This window comes from Notothenia rossii (genome assembly GCF_949606895.1).
Source record: "Notothenia rossii genome assembly, chromosome: 10".
Taxonomy (NCBI): Eukaryota; Metazoa; Chordata; class Actinopteri; order Perciformes; family Nototheniidae; genus Notothenia; species Notothenia rossii.
The window spans coordinates 24,190,412-24,208,088 of NC_136908.1; the positions used below are offsets into that span (position 1 = coordinate 24,190,412).

Sequence of the window (17,677 nt, forward strand, 5' to 3'; positions counted from 1 at the left end):
TGTCTATTATTTCGAAGAAAGAACCAAAACGGACTCGGAGGAGATTGTCTCCTTTCTGCAGGAGGAAATGGCTGGTTCTTGGCCGACCTACAAGGCTATCGTTGGTTACATCTACGAGCTGTTCAAAGGGGATTTGTTGTTTCACAAGAAATGATGAGACTTGTAATCAAGGCTTTGGATCCAGAAGGAGTCGAACGATAGCCTTGTAGTGGAATCGGAATGAGCTCCCCATTGAAATCAGGACAGCAGAAAGCCTACACATCTTCCGGCGCAGACTGAAAACTCATCTCTTTCGACTCCACTTCGAGCGATAGAACTATTAACTAAGCACTTATATACTAACAAAGGACTGGTTTATCTAAAGCCAGTTGAGTAGCACTTGAAATGTTTTAGCTCGATGAAACCTGATGTACTTATATGATTCTGTTTTCTTCAAGCTTGTATCTTGTTGGTCGAATGCACTTATTGTAAGTCGCTTTGGATAAAAGCGTCAGCTAAATGCAATGCAATGTAATTTAGTCGGCCAGAACCAGCCGTTTCCTCCTGCAGAAAGGAGACAATCTCCTCCAAGTCCGCTTCTCAAGTCACTTATGGAACTACGACTTTAATCTCGTAATTATTACTTTATTCTCATAGTGTTACGACTTTATTCTCGTAATATTACAACTTTATTCTCAAAATCTCCGTTTTTTTTTCTAAGTGTGGCCCTAATACTCCGTCGTACAGAGTAAATGCAGACTCAGACTAAATGAATCTAAACAATTCCTTGCCTCTTGCTTAAGTTGATTTGATGCTTCAAGTTGTATGTCACCATGTGACATGTGATTTAGAATAACAATGTTTGCCTTAGGAATAACTTCTTTAATTTGTTTGGTAAAATCTGTGTTTTTCCGCCCATGTTGTGCACAGGGATAGACAGTGAAGTACAGGCCTTGGGCACAAAGTGTTTTCACTGATGGCTAATATGCCCACACACTGGAGCTTTGATAAGAGAGAGTAATGGGGTGCTTTAGACAGGGATTCTTGTTTCACTTTCATTTAAATTGCATGTGATACATAGCAATTTCACACCGCTTGAGTGTCACTTAGATAATAGCATTATATCTGTAGATTTGGGGTATTTTGCTACGTGAGAAATGGCCAGAAACAGGACGAGTGAAGGTCTGCTGTGCTTTGTGCTCCATTGAATTCCCACACACACGTTTTTTTTATCTAAAAAGCAATGCTACAATATGAGGCTATTGATTTAACAATATAAATGTTTCATAATTAGCATAAATATTCCAATAACTCCAGCAGGACCCAGGGCTGACTCGTTGATGAGGAAATCGAGCTGCATTTTAGATAAAGAGGGAATCCAATGGAGGTGAAGGAAAGTGCAAGGTGCAGTTCTCTAAGGTCTCGGTGTGTGTATAGCATAGAGGAGGATGCGCTGAGCCCGCCATTGACAGGAAGTGTATGTGGGTGTATTGAATCACCACTAAAGCAACCTGCATGAGGAGATTTGAAAAGCTGCTCTAAACCAACATACTGAGAATCACTCCTGCTGCTCATGGATGAAAAATGTTTTGGTTGCTAAATGCAAAAAAAAAGACCTCCATCCACTACCCCTAACCTCCGCCCTTAGTTATCACTACTCCCTGTTTTTTTACCAAGGCAGTACGGTTCTCATACACTTTGTAGCTACAGTATACCCAGGACAAGTGATATACTGTAATTCAGGTTAATCCCATAAAATCATTTTAATAAAATAGTCAAATTCCTGACGGGAGAGGAGCTCGGGTTAAATACAGTAGGTGTATCCAAACAAAAAAGTTATTTTTTAAAGAGGAAGCTGTTTGGGTCCCGCATGAGACCAGATTTGGTTGATTCGTCACATAATATATCAGTGTTGGCCACTTCCAAAGTTATGGAACTAAAAGGTTGACTTATTTCTCACGTGACTTCTCCAATTTCACTTACACGTAACTGGTTCATTTTCGTAGTTATTTCAAACCAGAACCCTGAATTCTTCCTAACCTAACAAAATTGTTTCCTGTAAAGATGGCTGTTTGCGTTAAAAAGACTGCATGTAACAAGAAGTAACCCCCACGTGTTGCTGGACATTCAAAGTATGCACCAAAAATAAAGGAATCACTTTTACGTACGATGTCAAATGAGTACATGTCCAAGGACAACTGGTCATTTCCAATATTTCTAGGGGTAATGTGTTATTTTCATTAGGTTTAGAGTAGGTTGGAACATTCTGTTTATGCTTCTCAGCTGAAATGGCAGTTTTGTAGGGAAGTTATTTCTGCATTGGTTAGGTTTTATGAACAAGTGAAAGGACTCATGGGTATCAACAGTGTCTGACAAAGGAGAAACTTTTAATTCCTCATATTTGAGTATTTCGGGTGGCGGGCAATTGTATCATTTAAACAAAGAGTGTGTACATTTACCTGATCAGTAGCCAAACTTTTCCAGGGACTATATTTAGCTTCTTTTTTTTATGTGTGGCATTTCCATTGGGATCTTTTTTTCTGTCTTGATTCCACCTGCTGATTTACAAAAGAAGATGGAAACTCAGTTGTTGCAGAAACTGTTGTAAGAAAAGGTGTTAATGATGAGGATACGTGATGAGGATTTCTTCCTGTTGAGGGATGTTATGAGGAAGCAAAGGTGAAGGAGTGTGTTCTCTCTATCAACATTAATTCTGCATCTATCTTTAGATAATCCATCTTCTCTCCTCTTCTCTACCCTTTCTGGGATGCATATAACTCTTAAGCCTTAATCAGATTTCTGTTCCTGAAACAGATCCCAGATGCTTTTCAATGTCGCCGCCATTTGTCATGCAGCACCACGACTCATTGTCTATTGAAAATGCAGTTTGTTATCGACCACGTACATCGATGGCAAACATTGGCAGTGTAAACTTTGATCACGCCATGGCCCGCATTAAATAAGCTTCCAACGCACACACGTGTACACACACTGAGAGTTGATGAGGTGTTCAGTTCACGTGCCTGTGTGTGTGTGTGTGTGTGTGTGTGTGTGTGTGTGTGTGTGTGTGTGTGTGTGTGTGTGTGTGTGTGTGTGTGTGTGTGTGTGTGTGTGTCTGTGTGCATCTTTATCTGTTAGGAAAGGCCTGAAGTCATTGTCCATCTTTCTCATCTGTATACATCTGGCTTTCCATCTCGTCATTGTGTATCCCTCCTTTTCTCTCCCCACTGAATGTATCCTTTCTTCCTTGCCTCCTCTTTCCTACCTCATCTGTCTCTCAACCTCCCTCCCTCATTTCCTCATTTTCATATTTCTCTCCCTCCTTCATCTGCCCTCCTCTCTCCCCCTCCATCTTCCCTTTGTTGTCAAACGTTATCTATTTTCTTCATTCTCCTACTTTGCTCTTTCCCAGTGTGTGTTCTGATCTACCTACCTACCTTTACCTACCTATCTATCTATCTATCTCTTTATCATTCTCCCTCTCCTCGAAGATCATATAAACTTGGAACAGAACACCACCTGCTGGTGAGGAGGACAAAATGCAGTCTTTATCACACCCATTGACCATGCAACTCCCAAATTGCCTATATTATCACTTATCCTTTGTAAATCTAGCTATGCATGACTTTTTTTTAAAATCTTACCAGTAGCTGAAAATTCAGCATCCAACTGAATTACAATAATTATGGGTTGCTTGAGGTTAAAGGAATGACATTTAAAGAAAGCAAAGGCGATTAGGAAGGAATAAACTATTCTGGTCAACAATACACAGATCTAAATATTGAAATGTTTAAGGACAATCTTTGGGTGGAATTGCATTGTTATTTGATAAAGCATATTTGAGGTATGTGGATGATATCCCATTTGGTAGATGAAAAAACATCCTTCCTGAAAAGGAAGAAAAAAGGTGTATTTCTGTTTAATGCACATGTTTTTTAAACGTATTCAATTGCATTTTGATGTGTTTCACGAGCTGTAACTCAAACTACTCTATGCACTGTAATTGCAGTACAGTTTTGTTTGCAGCAAAAACACAAATTGGCCTAATTTTAGTCAAATAATCATACAACCATCAGCTAAATGTAGTAAACCTAATTGAGTGCAAAGCATTGGTGTAATTATCCTTTTATCATCTCTGTATCAAACACAGTGGAGTGCTTTTTCTTAACTGGTAGTGATGAAATACGGTTTCATGACAAAATGGACAAAAAAGCCTGTGAAAATGTTTCAACCCTGCCTTTGTTGTCTTACACTGGATGATGGGCAGAAACTATGTATGCTGGTGGTTGGGTGCAGCTTTCTTTTTTCAAATAAAAGCACTACTGTAATGAGATGCTTTTACAGTCAATTTAGTTGCCTCACAGCCCTGAACAATCATGAATAGGCTCTTAATGGAAGTGAGATGACGAAGTCAGAAGCGTGAGGTTCAGCTTGTGTGAGGCTTGCAAAGATGTATGGCATTGAAGAGTGTTAGCATCACAACACAGCACTTTGAGCTGCTTTCATTTTAACAAGATGTCTTCATGCTCATGTGACTTATGTGCGAAAAATGTTACAACATGAAAACACACGTTTGATTAAATAGAAACTTGACATTTGATTACCTGGTTCCAACTATCTGATTCCTCTTGAGATTTCTCATAATGGTTCATTTAACTCACGTATCATTTGTATGATGTTTGCTTTACACAGCCACAGACTATTTTCTCTCACCACACACATAGAAACACAAATATGAAGCAGCATTTAAGTGCCAGAAGCCATAACATGGATTTTAAATGAATTTCAATTAATATTCTTGCACTTTGTCTTTGTTCTTTCTTAACAGAAGAGCAGAGACCAGTCACCCCGGGCCCGTCGTCAGGTGCGGTTATTGGCGGTATCCTCGGCGCTCTGGCCTTCATCGGCATCATCGTTGGCATCATCTTTTTCATTCGCAAGCGCCAGGAGGACGGAGAGTAAGTCTTCATTAGCAACTCTGCTATGACTTCATCAGGTTTTTTAACCTCCTGAGAAAAATTAATCTCCGCTTCCGGGACTAAAGCTCATTAAAATGTATTACATGTCATGAGGAGACCCGGCAGAAGGAGCCTGGTCACAAATCCTGACCTGAAGTTTATAGCCTGAGTCAGCCTGGAGACTTTACAAAATCCCCCCCACACACATACAGACACACACACACACACACACACACACACACACACACACACACACACACACACACACACACACACACACACACACACACCCGCTGCAATTCCTCCCCTTGGCTGCTGCTGCATATTGGAATTTGTCAAACCTTGCCTGTTTTATTCCCAGTTCAAGAGGTATTTTTTTCCAAACTGAGTCTTCATGCCAGCTAACAATAAAATAACACATATGCAGTATTTTTTTTCCACAGAAAGGTTAATTAGATTCATACTTACTGAATGTGGCAGACATTTTGCTGATGCTCAAATATGCAACCACTTCCACAGTAGAATAAGATGTAATTCGTTCTGCAAGCATCTAGAAATTATGACTGCAAAGTTCAAGATTAAAAGCATTCTGAATATTTAAACCATAAAAATGATTCATACAGCAGCTAGGCCTAAGCCACTCACATAATATATCATGAAATTACCCCTGGCCTGAAATTACAGGGAAATTACATTCCTTAAAGCCTCATATCATAAATTGTTCCCAGCTCTGGTTGTCCACGTGACTCCCGTTGTGGCTGATGAATTCACTCTTAAGCCACAGCAGTGTAAGATATTTTGTATATGTACGGCATTTTTCCCAAGCGCACAACTGAGTACAGCGGGGAAAGTCTTTGTGTTGGACGAGTCTGGCAAAAGATGCCAGGACAAGCATTTAACTCTTTACTGTACGTTCAAAACTTGAAATGAGAGATATAGCTAGCATGTACATTAGCTAGCTTAACACCTTTTATAAATATAAACAGTAAGGCATATATTATTGCCCCTAAACATCTATCACCCGCTAAAATTGTTGGTACCACTTTACAATAAGACTACCCTTATAAAGGTTTTACGAATAGTTTGTAATTAATTTATTAATTAGGTTGTGAACACTTTATAAATCATTAATAAGCTTTTATAAGACATGAGATAAACAGGGCAACTGTGACCGGTTGCTTGCCAAAGAGTGAGCCCACATTTATCTGTACTGCTAAGCCTTATATTGGCTACCTAGCTTACTTTGTCTTCTTCATCAGCCAGCGTCCTTGGTATCTGTTGTTCGCCGAGTTGATTCTCGCTAAGTAGCCACTATAAGGCTTAGTCATCTTGCCAAATAGTGAGCCTGTGTTGATGTCTATGTTAGAACTGGTTTATAAATGGTTTATGAATCCTTTATAAGGGTAGTCTTATTGTAAAGTGGTATCAAATTGTTTTAATGGGATGAATTCATAATTCTCTCGACCTTATAATAGCCAAATTACAAGGGTATTTTCTGTCAACTCTAGAGTTTTTAGCCTATGTTACAGTAGCTTGTTTTATGCTACTGTTTGCTATCTTGCCTCAGATTCACCACATGCAGCACTTAATGGGAAGAAACCCTACATGTTTGAGGACCCTCTATGGAACGGCAAGCTACCCCTGTTACGGTATCTGAGAGGACCCAAACGCAGGACACGGCAGAGTGTTCAAAAAGGGTTTATTAGTGAACAAAAGGTGCGGGAAGGATAATCCGGCAGGAGTGGCGAGGAAGTGGAGGCTGGTGACGACAACACGGCGGTCAGAGAATGATCCACTGTGGTTTAACAACGATCTGGCGCCGACAGGTTGTGGAGCCTCTGCTGATATGCCGTTGTAGATGGCTGATGAGAATCAGGTGTGAGGGTGAACAGCTGATTGCAGCAGGTGAGCCGGGAGCCAGAGTGACAGCCACCACGCCCACACAACAGGCAAAGGGAAAACATCCCCAAGGAGGCGGCTGGAAATGGACAGCCACCACAACCCCACAGCACCCCCAAAAGAAAATCTCTGACGTTGACACTGGCCGCGGCACATTACGGTTTTGTGTGCCCTCCCATGAAAATCATATGCCCTGTCTGTAGATCTGTTCTGGTGCCGGGTCTGTAAGTAGTAGTACGGCAAAGTACTTGGTGTCAAAGCGGCTAATATATAAATACCAGCCCATTTATCATAAAATTACAATTAATTTTGATAATAAAAGTCAAATAAATGTTGACAATACTCTGTGTTTATAGCTTTAAATAGCTCTTTACCTGAGTTGAGTGCAGGACCGGTTTTTGGCATAGGCGGTCGCTAGGGCGCAAGATCTGGGGGGCGCTGCGCTGGCAGATCTGGGAGGGGGGAAAACATTTTTGACCGTTGGTGCTCATCCTAATTTTTGGCCTTGATGTAACAACATTCATAATTAAGGAAAGGTAACGGCATTTTCACTCCGGTTACACTTTTCATTTGCCCTGTACGATAGGCGCTGTAAGTGATGAAAGTGGGGGATATTGGCTTATCTCGCACCCGCAGCTAACAGCCAAAGTGCGAGTGAGCGCGGGAGCGAGATACCGGCGCTGTTGTTGTTAGCATCTGGTGCTAGCTGCGCTAACGGACATAAGAAGAAGATGTTTATACAACAAAGGTGGAGGGAAGCTCTCTCCTGACAGACTGAGAGGCTGATAACTACAGCTCAGTGAGGTAAAGGACTCTGAGTGTTTAGATAGTTCACTTTAGTCTAAGTTATCTCAGTGGGTCTCAAACATTTTGATCACAATTTATGTAAACACATATTTCCAAGTCACTCCTTTATAATTATTGGGATAAACAGGTTTGAAATCACTTCAATGTATACTATAGGACAGTAAACCAGACATATCGTTTTAAACTGTAGATAAAAAAATTGCTTAATAAATGTTAATAAGATATGAATAAACAACAAAAATAGAATAAGCTACATGTATTTGTTATTGGTTATTAAAAGAGCAATCTTTCCACCTTTCTCAAGCTCTTTTCTGTTCTTTGGTTTTAGCGCCTGGCCGACGCGCTCACACATCACTCAGAGATATATTGTTTGTTTTTGGAAAAGTTTTTGTCACTTAAACAAATCGTATCTTCTCTGCAGTGCAGTTGTCAAAAAACCTTGTGGCTTCACAACCAAAATAGAACACAGAGTATAATCAGCAGGACTCTTTTAACCAGCTGAGGCAATCGCAGCACCAATCAGCCGCTCCGCCAAACCGTGGCTGCGGATCCCGATCAAATGACACCAATCAATTATTCTCCATTACATACATTAAATGATTAAATAATCAAAATAATAAATCAACGTTTTGGCTCCTACAGTTATGGTAGGTTATTGGTTGTGTTCACATACTTATTTGATTATTAAAATGTAAACCGATCTTTTTCATATGGGTGTTTTAGAGTTGTACCCCCAGATCTAGTCTCTAGTAATGTGTGCTCAAAGCGCACCAGATTGAAGCATTTTACTTTAAAATGTTCAAAAGAAAAATCCTGGGTGGGCATACCTCTGGACCCCCCTAGACAATGTGACGTCCACCCCCCAATTCAAACATGTCCATACAATACTGAATACATTTATATATTACCTATGTCAATAAGTGTCTGTTTTTCTAGTGTATTTGTCTTTTGTTGAGATTTCTCATGTATTCTTTATATATTCTATGGGGGGGCGCCAGCTAAAATCTCGCCTAGGGCATCAAATTGGCAAGAACCGGCCCTGGTTGAGTGATTCTACTTACATTTGTCAGATATAACAATTAGGGCCGGGACTTTAACGCGTTAATTAAGATTAATTAATTACACAAAAATTAACGCGCTAAAAAAATTAACGCATTTTAATCGCACTTTATTTTGTACCGCGGAACGTTTCTCACTGGATGAGTTTCAGGGGTACCGATTATACTGGAGCACCAACTAACGTTCATGACTTCAGACAACAACAAACCACAGTGAACAATAGTCAAACATGAACGAAGAAGCTGATGAGACCGCTTTGGTTGGCCCCGTGGATGGGACATTTTGTTTTAAAAAACGGACGGATGGAAGCGTCAATAAGAGCACGGTTGTTTGCAAATTATGCAAAAAGGAATTCGCATATCACCGCAGCACATCAAGCCTCAAGTATCACCTCAATGCAAAACATATAGCAGCTAGCGTGGATGTTAGCCCGACTCGGAGTACAAGGACCCACACCCAATTCGCGTTGATCAAACAGTGGCCTATGCAACAGAGAGATTTTATTTTTCATCAGGATATTGGAAGAATAGGAGGGATTGAGGTCAATCACTGGCACTTTTTTATTTTATTTTAAATGGTACACTTTATGTTGAACTATTTATTACGTTGTTGGTGCAACTGGCACTTTATGTTGAACTGTTTATTGTTTTGGCCAAGGTTATTGAGAGTTGGACTGAAATTGATTAGATTTTTTAAATCAACTGTTGGTAAATCAACAAAGTCTGTTATGGCCTCTGAAGCAACAGAGAGATGTTTTCTAATAGTCAGAGTTTCCAATGTTCGACTTGAAAGTATTGTGTTTTACTTAAAAAACAAAGTGTTATAGTTTACAGAAGGTCTACCTACCTATAGGCTACCTGAATCTCTGAAATGTACTATATTCCTAAATATGCTATTGCTACACTTTATGGCAAAAATTGCACTTTTCTGTTGGTCTTGGTTAAGTACCACCTTGAAAAAAATAAACAATGTTTTGTTGCTTAAGCTTATGTATTCAGTCATTATTCAATGGTATACTAAAATCCATGTGAAAAAAATTGCTTCTCACTGTTCTCAGGTCAAATATTTATGTGATTAAAAATGCGATTAATTTCGATTAATTAATTACAAAGCCTCTAATTAATTAGATACATTTTTTTAATCGAGTCCCGGCCCTAATAACAATCAAAGGAAGCGAGTTACGACACCAATTGTGAGACTGACCGTTGAGCGGCCCGACCAAGCAAGGAGGCAGAGGCAGAACGTCCAAAAATATAACCCGACGTGGGCATTTATTAAAACAATGTGCACAAAGTTCACACACAGCCTCAATCCTGCTGCTGTTCACGCGAGCCCAGCCTGCAGCGGTGGGCATTTATTAAAACAATATGCACAAAGTTCACACAGCCTCAATCCTGCTGCTGTTCCCGCGAGCCCAACCTGCAGCCACCAGGATCTCACACACACTACCACTCTTCTTCTTCTTCTTCTTCTTCTTCTTCTTCTTCTTCTTCTTCTTCTTCTTCTTCTTCTTCTTCTTCTTCTTCTCTTGCTTTTGGCGGATTGCAAACAACTTAAAAGGTGCATACCGCCACCTACTGTACATGAGTATGCATCATCACATCATTCCAACTCATTAACCTATGTTCTAATCAAAATAAAATTAAAATCAATCAATAAAACCATTATATAAATAAAACACACACTACCACTCTACAAGAAACAGCACTTAAATACACAGACTAATTAGACACAGGTGAAGGGAAGCAATTAAACACAGGTGAGGGGGGAGCAATTAGACACAGGTGAGGGGGGAGGAGACAACCCAGGGCCCCAGGTGCACACAATCAGCTACAACATACATGGGGAACAGGGAAGTTGTCGTCAATATACCCCACACAGTACAATGATTATATCCACATGAGCTCAAGTAACGGCGTCTCGTCGTTACAAACTCAAAGATCTAAAACATTTTCTACATACACAAAATAACCATTTCTCAGGGTAATGTTGTGAATCGAGTGGCCCATGGTGGTGGTGGGGTTATGGTATGGGCAGGCGTATGTTATGGACGATGAACACAGGCCACTCGATTCACAACATTACCCTAACCCTAACCCTAACCCTAACCGTAATCCTAACCCTCACACCAGATACTGACTGGTTTTCGGACCCCCCCATACCCCCCCAATAAAGCAAAAATGCATGTTTCAGAGTGGCCTTTTATTGTGGCCAGCCTAAGGCACACCTGTGCAATAATCATGCTGTCTAATCAGCATCTTGATATGCCACACCTGTGAGGTGAGATGGATTTATCTCGGCAAAGGAGAAGTGCTCACTATCACAGATATTTTCAGATTTGTGAACAATATTTGAGAGAAATGGTTATTTTGTGTATATAAAAAATCTTTTAGATCTTTGAGTTCATCTCATGAAAAATGGGAGCAAAAACAAAAGTGTTGCGTTTATATTTTTGTTCAGTGTAATAATGAAGCTTTTTCATGAATCCCAGAGCTGGTGTAAAGTGATGCACGTTGTTCATTCAAAGTCTCCAGTTCAACTAGCAACTTGTCACGGTGGGCCCTTAAAAGCGTTTTCATTTATTACTCTAAACACAGATTTCTCTTTCAGTACAAATATAACTCCACAATTCAATCACAGCTTCCTACTTCAAGTGCAAAAACTTTTAAACCACACACAAAACTCACCACTTGAAGGATTCATAAATACAGTCTGTATTGAATCTCACCCCAATGGGATGTCTTTGGAGCTCAATATTCCAATTCTTTCCATATCCGTGCTCTCACAGTTGCCTAACTTGTTTCTTTGTTTTTGTACAAATGAAATCTGACGTCCTAACGAAGCAGCGATCAATACCACATTATTTTTGTCTTTTCTCCTGTCAGGGCCCCCCCCAAGCACAAGCCCCCTCCCCCTGTGAAGGCAGGCAGCTCGACAGAGATGGTGAGTGGCTGACGTGAATTCAAATCAATCTTTATTGTCACTGCGATTATATTCCACACACACAAACACACACGCAGTCCATTTGGGCAGCCATAATAGGGCTAATGGCTATTGATTGGAGATCTGAGTTGGCTTATGTGTGTCGAAATAATTAGCTGGGTTTGTAAAGAGCTCCATTAGAGCCCTCCTCTCCTCCCCCTCATTCCATCACATTGTGTTGTGTTCCTAACACATTATGTAATGAGGCTCTAACTCCGCAATTTAATGTTGATTAGCTGTATAAAGATGTCTGAATGCCTATTTGAACAGGGTTCAAGGGGTTCAAGAGTGAATGTCTATTAGACATCTACCAACGGTCTTGAAAGGCACCATCTGTGGATCATGATTAAAATAAATGATTACTTCTTTCGGGTGTTTTCTAAATCCAAATCAAGCTTTTCAAAAGAAAAAAGAAAACTGCAAGTCATGAGGTATGGGGCATCAAATAAACAAACATTCAACATTTTTACCTTCAAAGCTGTCTGAGAAGAGTTTTTCTGAATTCAATTTCGCTATAAATGATATTCAAACGATAATAAACTGTTGTGACAGAGTGGGCTTCACTTCTGTCTTCCTGTCTGTTGTTATGGTAAGGCAACAACAGCAAATATCTAAGACTCTTTCTCTAATGTTAAAGAAGACAACAAATGAAAACATATATACATCTTAGATGATGCATGGAGAACAGGGCGACACAAAGAAAAATCAAATTTCACAACATTACTGATCAAATAACCTTGATATTGTGCTTTTAAAAAAATAATTATACAATGAGATTTTTCATGAAATATCTTCATTTATGTGGATATAAAACTGTTTGTTTTGACAAATTGCCCACAGATGCCGTGTGTTAAAATATAAAAAACAAAAAAAGGCAATATTCTAACAACAGGAACAACTTTATAAATGTGTTCACTTGACTCCCGGAATTTAAATAGACGCAAGGTGTGCTTTGTTCAGGACACTGGAAAGCCAGGATGTACTTTTTACAGTGCATCACATTAAATGAACCGCATGGATCGGTCTTTGGAGGCCTCTAAGACTCTAGTCCACAGCTCTCTTATGTAGTTAACTTAAACTTTGCAATTCTTCTCCTCTCCTGTGTATTGCATTGTGTGAGTGGTTCTCTTCCCTGTGCTGATGTGCTTTCTGTGCATGCAGCTGAACAAGCCGTCGGAGCCTCCCACGGCCACAGAGACCTTCCCCCTCGACCCAGAGGTTTACTACGAGACCACAGGGGGGGAGCCTGTCACGGTAACTCTCACTGCACCAACACTAAAGCATGTCTTTACTCACTTTCTGTCACAGCGGCCTCCAAATCTGTTTCGTGGAGTTTGTACTTCAAATGAATCAAATTATATTCATATAAGGCTTGTTGTGTAACTTTGAAGTCCTTTACACTATCCTTAAAATCCCATAATTCTTCTGGTATTTAAAGGAGTTTTGATACTGTCATGTAGATATCTATATAAGTCTTCATGTGATTTATTTTTTTCTTTCTATTGCATATTTTTGCTTAACATCTTATATTACCGTCACAAAAACAAATATCCCAACCCTTAAATACTACAGTTATTTGATTCTGAGTTGATTTATTAAATGTATATTTAAAATAATATAATGTGTGACGTCTTTCAGAACATGGACGAGGAGTCCGGCGGGGCCCTGAACGGCGGGGCCCCCAAGGCCCGGGACGATTCGGTCAAATATGACAAGGTCAACGAGCTCAAAGACCACGCCAACGACGGTTTCCGTGGGAACGACTTGGACTCCTCCAATCACGACCAACTGGCTGCCAACATCTCTCGCGGCGAGAGCTTCGTATCTCCCGCCATGTATGTGTAACCGTGGCAACCACAGCAATGGGCAAGTTCCAGGTCACCTACATTTGCATGAAAAGAAAAGAAAAGGCGTGCACTTTGGTTTCCACATTAAAAATATCATCTAATATTCAAGAATGTTACGTTTTATCCTACATGAGGTGATTTTTAATTGTTTTTCTTTGCTGGGCTTATTTAGAGGGTGTTACTGTATGGGTGTTTTGCATCTTCCATTAAAAAAAGTTTTTAACAATGTTTTCATTTCTGGTGAAGCCAACTGAGAAATAGGAATGTTAAAAGCGGGAAAAAATACTTTTCAAATATCTGGTTATTAAAGTACAAAGTATCAACGTTTTCAAAGCTATTTAGGCTGCACACACAGTGTAGTTCATGATATCTGACAAGCCAGGTAGCCATTGAAATCATATGTGCATAGCATGTGATGAGGCGGTCTTTGACAATATGTTAATTACGTGGTTGAGAGATGTTGCAATGTAGGTGAACTGGAACACTCCCCTCAGCTAATTAACACACCTCTCTCTGCCTGTGTGATGCTTGCCAATCTGAATTTCAGCCAAAATAAAATGTGAGAGAACAGCTTTCAAGGAGATTCAGTATGAAATATTATATGCAACATGCTGTGCCATGAACATACAATGTCCCAATTGCAAAATTAATGTTTTTAAGTGAAGCTGCCACTTCTGGGCTTCTCTGTTTACAGCTGCGGAAAGTGATTTAAAGATAAAACATCTTGTACTACAGAAAATGAGATACCATCTTTGAATTGTTTTCAAGTTAATCAACTGTTGATTGGGTTTGCATTTTCTCCCAATTAGTTCTGGCTCTCCAAGCAGCTTCAATTAATATCTCAAGATGTTTGAAAGTATTTCAGTTATTTTTCAACTTTACAATAATCAAGAAAAAAGAAACATAAGACTTTCTCACTCTTGCCAAGGCCACAGTCCAATGAAGAAACATTCCACTTTATTATGTTGTCAAAGAGCCTTGTCTGTCCCCGGAGCGCAGGGCGGCTCGTTCGCGTTAACGAAGGGGAAGGGACATCTTTTTGAAGCTCTGTAACCTGGCAACATTACATGATTAAGATTCCATGATTCATATTTGCAAGAGTTGGTAAGGCTGTTTGACTCGGGGAGATGAAAGACAGTTTACAGCTGACCACACACACCACAGGGTTTACGCAGACACACACACACACACACACACACACACACACACACACACACACACACACACACACACACACACACACACACACACACACACACACACACACACACACACACACACACACACAAAACACCAATGTTTGTATTCAGTCCTCTAATAAATCACAGTAATAAGGCTGAGAAAACGTTATGGGAATGTAATTTGAGTGTGAAAATGCTCAGCATGTATTAGACAAAGTACTGCCATTACAGCCATTTTAGACGATTTAAAATGGTCACACATATATATGCAGAACATTTCACTGATGTAGAAAATTTGCATTCTGCATTTTGTCCTCAAAAAAAGAGAGAAAGGTGAGCAACAGCTGTGCCGGGCTGAAACAAAATGTGGTATTCATAGATGTCAAATGGTACCAAATGATGAACAAACTGTGTAAATAATATTGATGAATAATATATTGTTGGTGAAATGTGTACACATACAAAAAAATAAACAAGTGTAGGTGTTATCAGTGCCTCTGTACAGGGGAATGGAAGTTTGTTAAATGTCAAATTGAGCGATTTAAAAAAACAAAGTGTATATTACTATTTTACTTTTCACGGGTATACATTGAGGTTGTCACTTAATACTAAAACGTTTTATTTGAATATATGAAAAAAATCAAATGAAATGGTGTGGATTTTACTCCTTGTTCATAATAATCTGCATGGCATGATCGGTGGCTCGTTGAAACACTTTCCCAAGGCTGTTTGCAGAATAATCTTCTCCATTTGTACAAACATTTTGAATGTCAAAAAAATGTGAAAAGCTGTTTTGTTTTTTTTAATCTCCGTCCCAATGCATCTGTCAAATGTACGCACACCACGAGCAAAAGTCCAATATATGTCGAGAGAGCGGGGGCTTTTTTTTTTTTGGTCTTGTCTCTGCAGGCTTCATGTTTTTGTTTTTAGCGCTGTTCTGAAAATACAGTCAGCATTGAATCAGAATCTCACGTAGAGGTGCAATCCTTCGTCTCCTCTCGAGTTCCTACTAAAGACCTTGAGACAAACAACAAATGTATCTTGTGTAACCTCAGGATACATTTGTGACGAGGTTAACCGCACTAGTAAAAATCACCCAAAAAAGCACATGGTCAGGTGGTGGATACACTGCATTTGTATGAAAGATATTAAAGAGTTACACAGATGGAAAGACACAAACTGAGACATAAAACCAGATTAATAGAATGATATGATAAGAGGAAGGAAATGTTGGCAGTCTAAAAAGATTCCGACATGAAAAAGTAGACATTTCTTATCACAGCTTTCCCGTTTTACCAGGTCGGCACAAAATGCAATATTTTATTTTTTCTGACGTATGACAATCATCAGTTAATATCCAATCGTGGCTAGCTTTGGTGGAGAAGTTTTCCTTGTTTGTTTATATTTTTGTCATTATAGAAGCACCCCTTCATGCTACATGGTAACTTCATGTTAGATGCTAACTGGATATTCTTTGGTTGGTTTAGTTGCAATATTTGGTTCAGGACAGATGGAGGATAAGTAGGGACTTCTATGATGGCTAACGGTGGAAAAGTTTCTTTATTTCAGTTTTTTGGTTTCTTAGATTTTAAAAGGGAATGTCTGCATGCTGCATGGACCAAAGGAAGATATACTGTTCCCAGTTTTGTGAGACGAGTCTGAGCTCATGACACATGAATGTCTTTCCGACTCCCTTATACGGTGCAGTGTCAAACAATCATGTATGACGTATATCCCTGTTAGAAAACAAATACTGTGAAAATTGGAATTAAATGTGATGGCTTTGCTCTTTTGTCTGCAAATTAATTCCCTGAAATTATTGAATATTTATTCTTTTGTGGATTAATGTGTCTAATGTCTTTGCCAGCGGGCTGCTGTTGATAGATTGAGCATAAAGAAAAAGACAATCATTGGGAACCATTAAAACAGAGACCAATGACTCAGCAAGCATTCAGTATCGAGTTTCAGCTCCTCCGTCTCATGTGAGGGATCGTTCAGTTTTACCCAGAGCCTTACGTTTGATAGAGATGCGTCATTTGGAGATATCTTGAATTACAATCTTGACTTTGGCAGGAATTAAGTCATGAAGCTGCCAACTAAACGGAAATTACAAAGAAGTATTAGCTCAATAAATCAGAGTCAGTTTACAGGCGGTATTTGTTTAAGATGGTGGTGTGGGAGAACTGCAGTGATTTCAGATGCATTAGCAGTTAAAACAAGGCCCTGGGTCCATCCCATCTGTAACAGCTGCAGTGTTGCATTCTGGCCAAGGTGCTTTACTCCGTCCCCCGTTATGGGTTCGATGCCAGGAACACAAGCTGTGAATGTCCTCAATGATGCTGTTCGGTCTGAATTCGATCCCCTCCCTCATTTGCCCTCGTTTTTGTTTTATTTCCCCCCTCTCTCCCTTCTCTCTCTTTCATCCATTGTCATCACAGCTTTTCATCACGGAGCCAGACGTGCCTTCTTTATGTTATTTTTAGCTTTTCAATTTTCACATTTCTTCTCTGACATGTAGTACAGAGGATGAAAGGGGGAAAACACACCGATGGGTTTGACATCCAGGATGACAATGCTAAAAAAAATCACACACACACACTGGAGATGTAATCATATATTTTTGGGTGTTGATCGATTTTCTTTCATTTATTTTGTGTATCACAGATCGATTATCATTTTGTATGCTTTTTGGGAAACCTATTGTACATGTTTTACAGATCATTGTCTTGTCAAATAAAATGTAAACCAAAAGGACGGGATGTCTTGGTGGTTATTAGTCCTGTCAGTTTCCCAGGATCGAGAGTGGAGCTCAGAAACAGCGTGCCGGATACCTGGTAAGTCTAACATCTTTGAAATGTTACAAGTAATGAGCAGATTTAGAGTGATGTCCTCCTGTTTTTGATGCTCTGTCATTGGAAACAGGATTTTAGGAGTCTTACAGAGTTTGTTTCTCGCCTTCTTGAAT

The 17,677-nt window shown here is 39.6% G+C and overlaps 1 protein-coding gene across 1 annotated transcript in view; it reads left to right on the forward strand.

Annotated features, from left to right (window-relative positions):
• Positions 1 to 17,463, forward strand: part of pvrl2l (PVR cell adhesion molecule related 2 like) — a 352,980-nt gene extending 335,517 nt beyond the window's left edge. The window contains exons 7-10 of the mRNA XM_079654074.1: positions 4,808 to 4,937; positions 11,588 to 11,645; positions 12,846 to 12,938; positions 13,323 to 17,463. Of these exons, the coding sequence (XP_079510200.1) occupies positions 4,808 to 4,937; positions 11,588 to 11,645; positions 12,846 to 12,938; positions 13,323 to 13,529 (488 nt within the window). The 3' untranslated portion in view covers positions 13,530 to 17,463. The remainder of the gene's footprint in view (positions 1 to 4,807; positions 4,938 to 11,587; positions 11,646 to 12,845; positions 12,939 to 13,322) is intronic.
• The last annotated feature ends 214 nt before the right edge of the window (positions 17,464 to 17,677 follow it).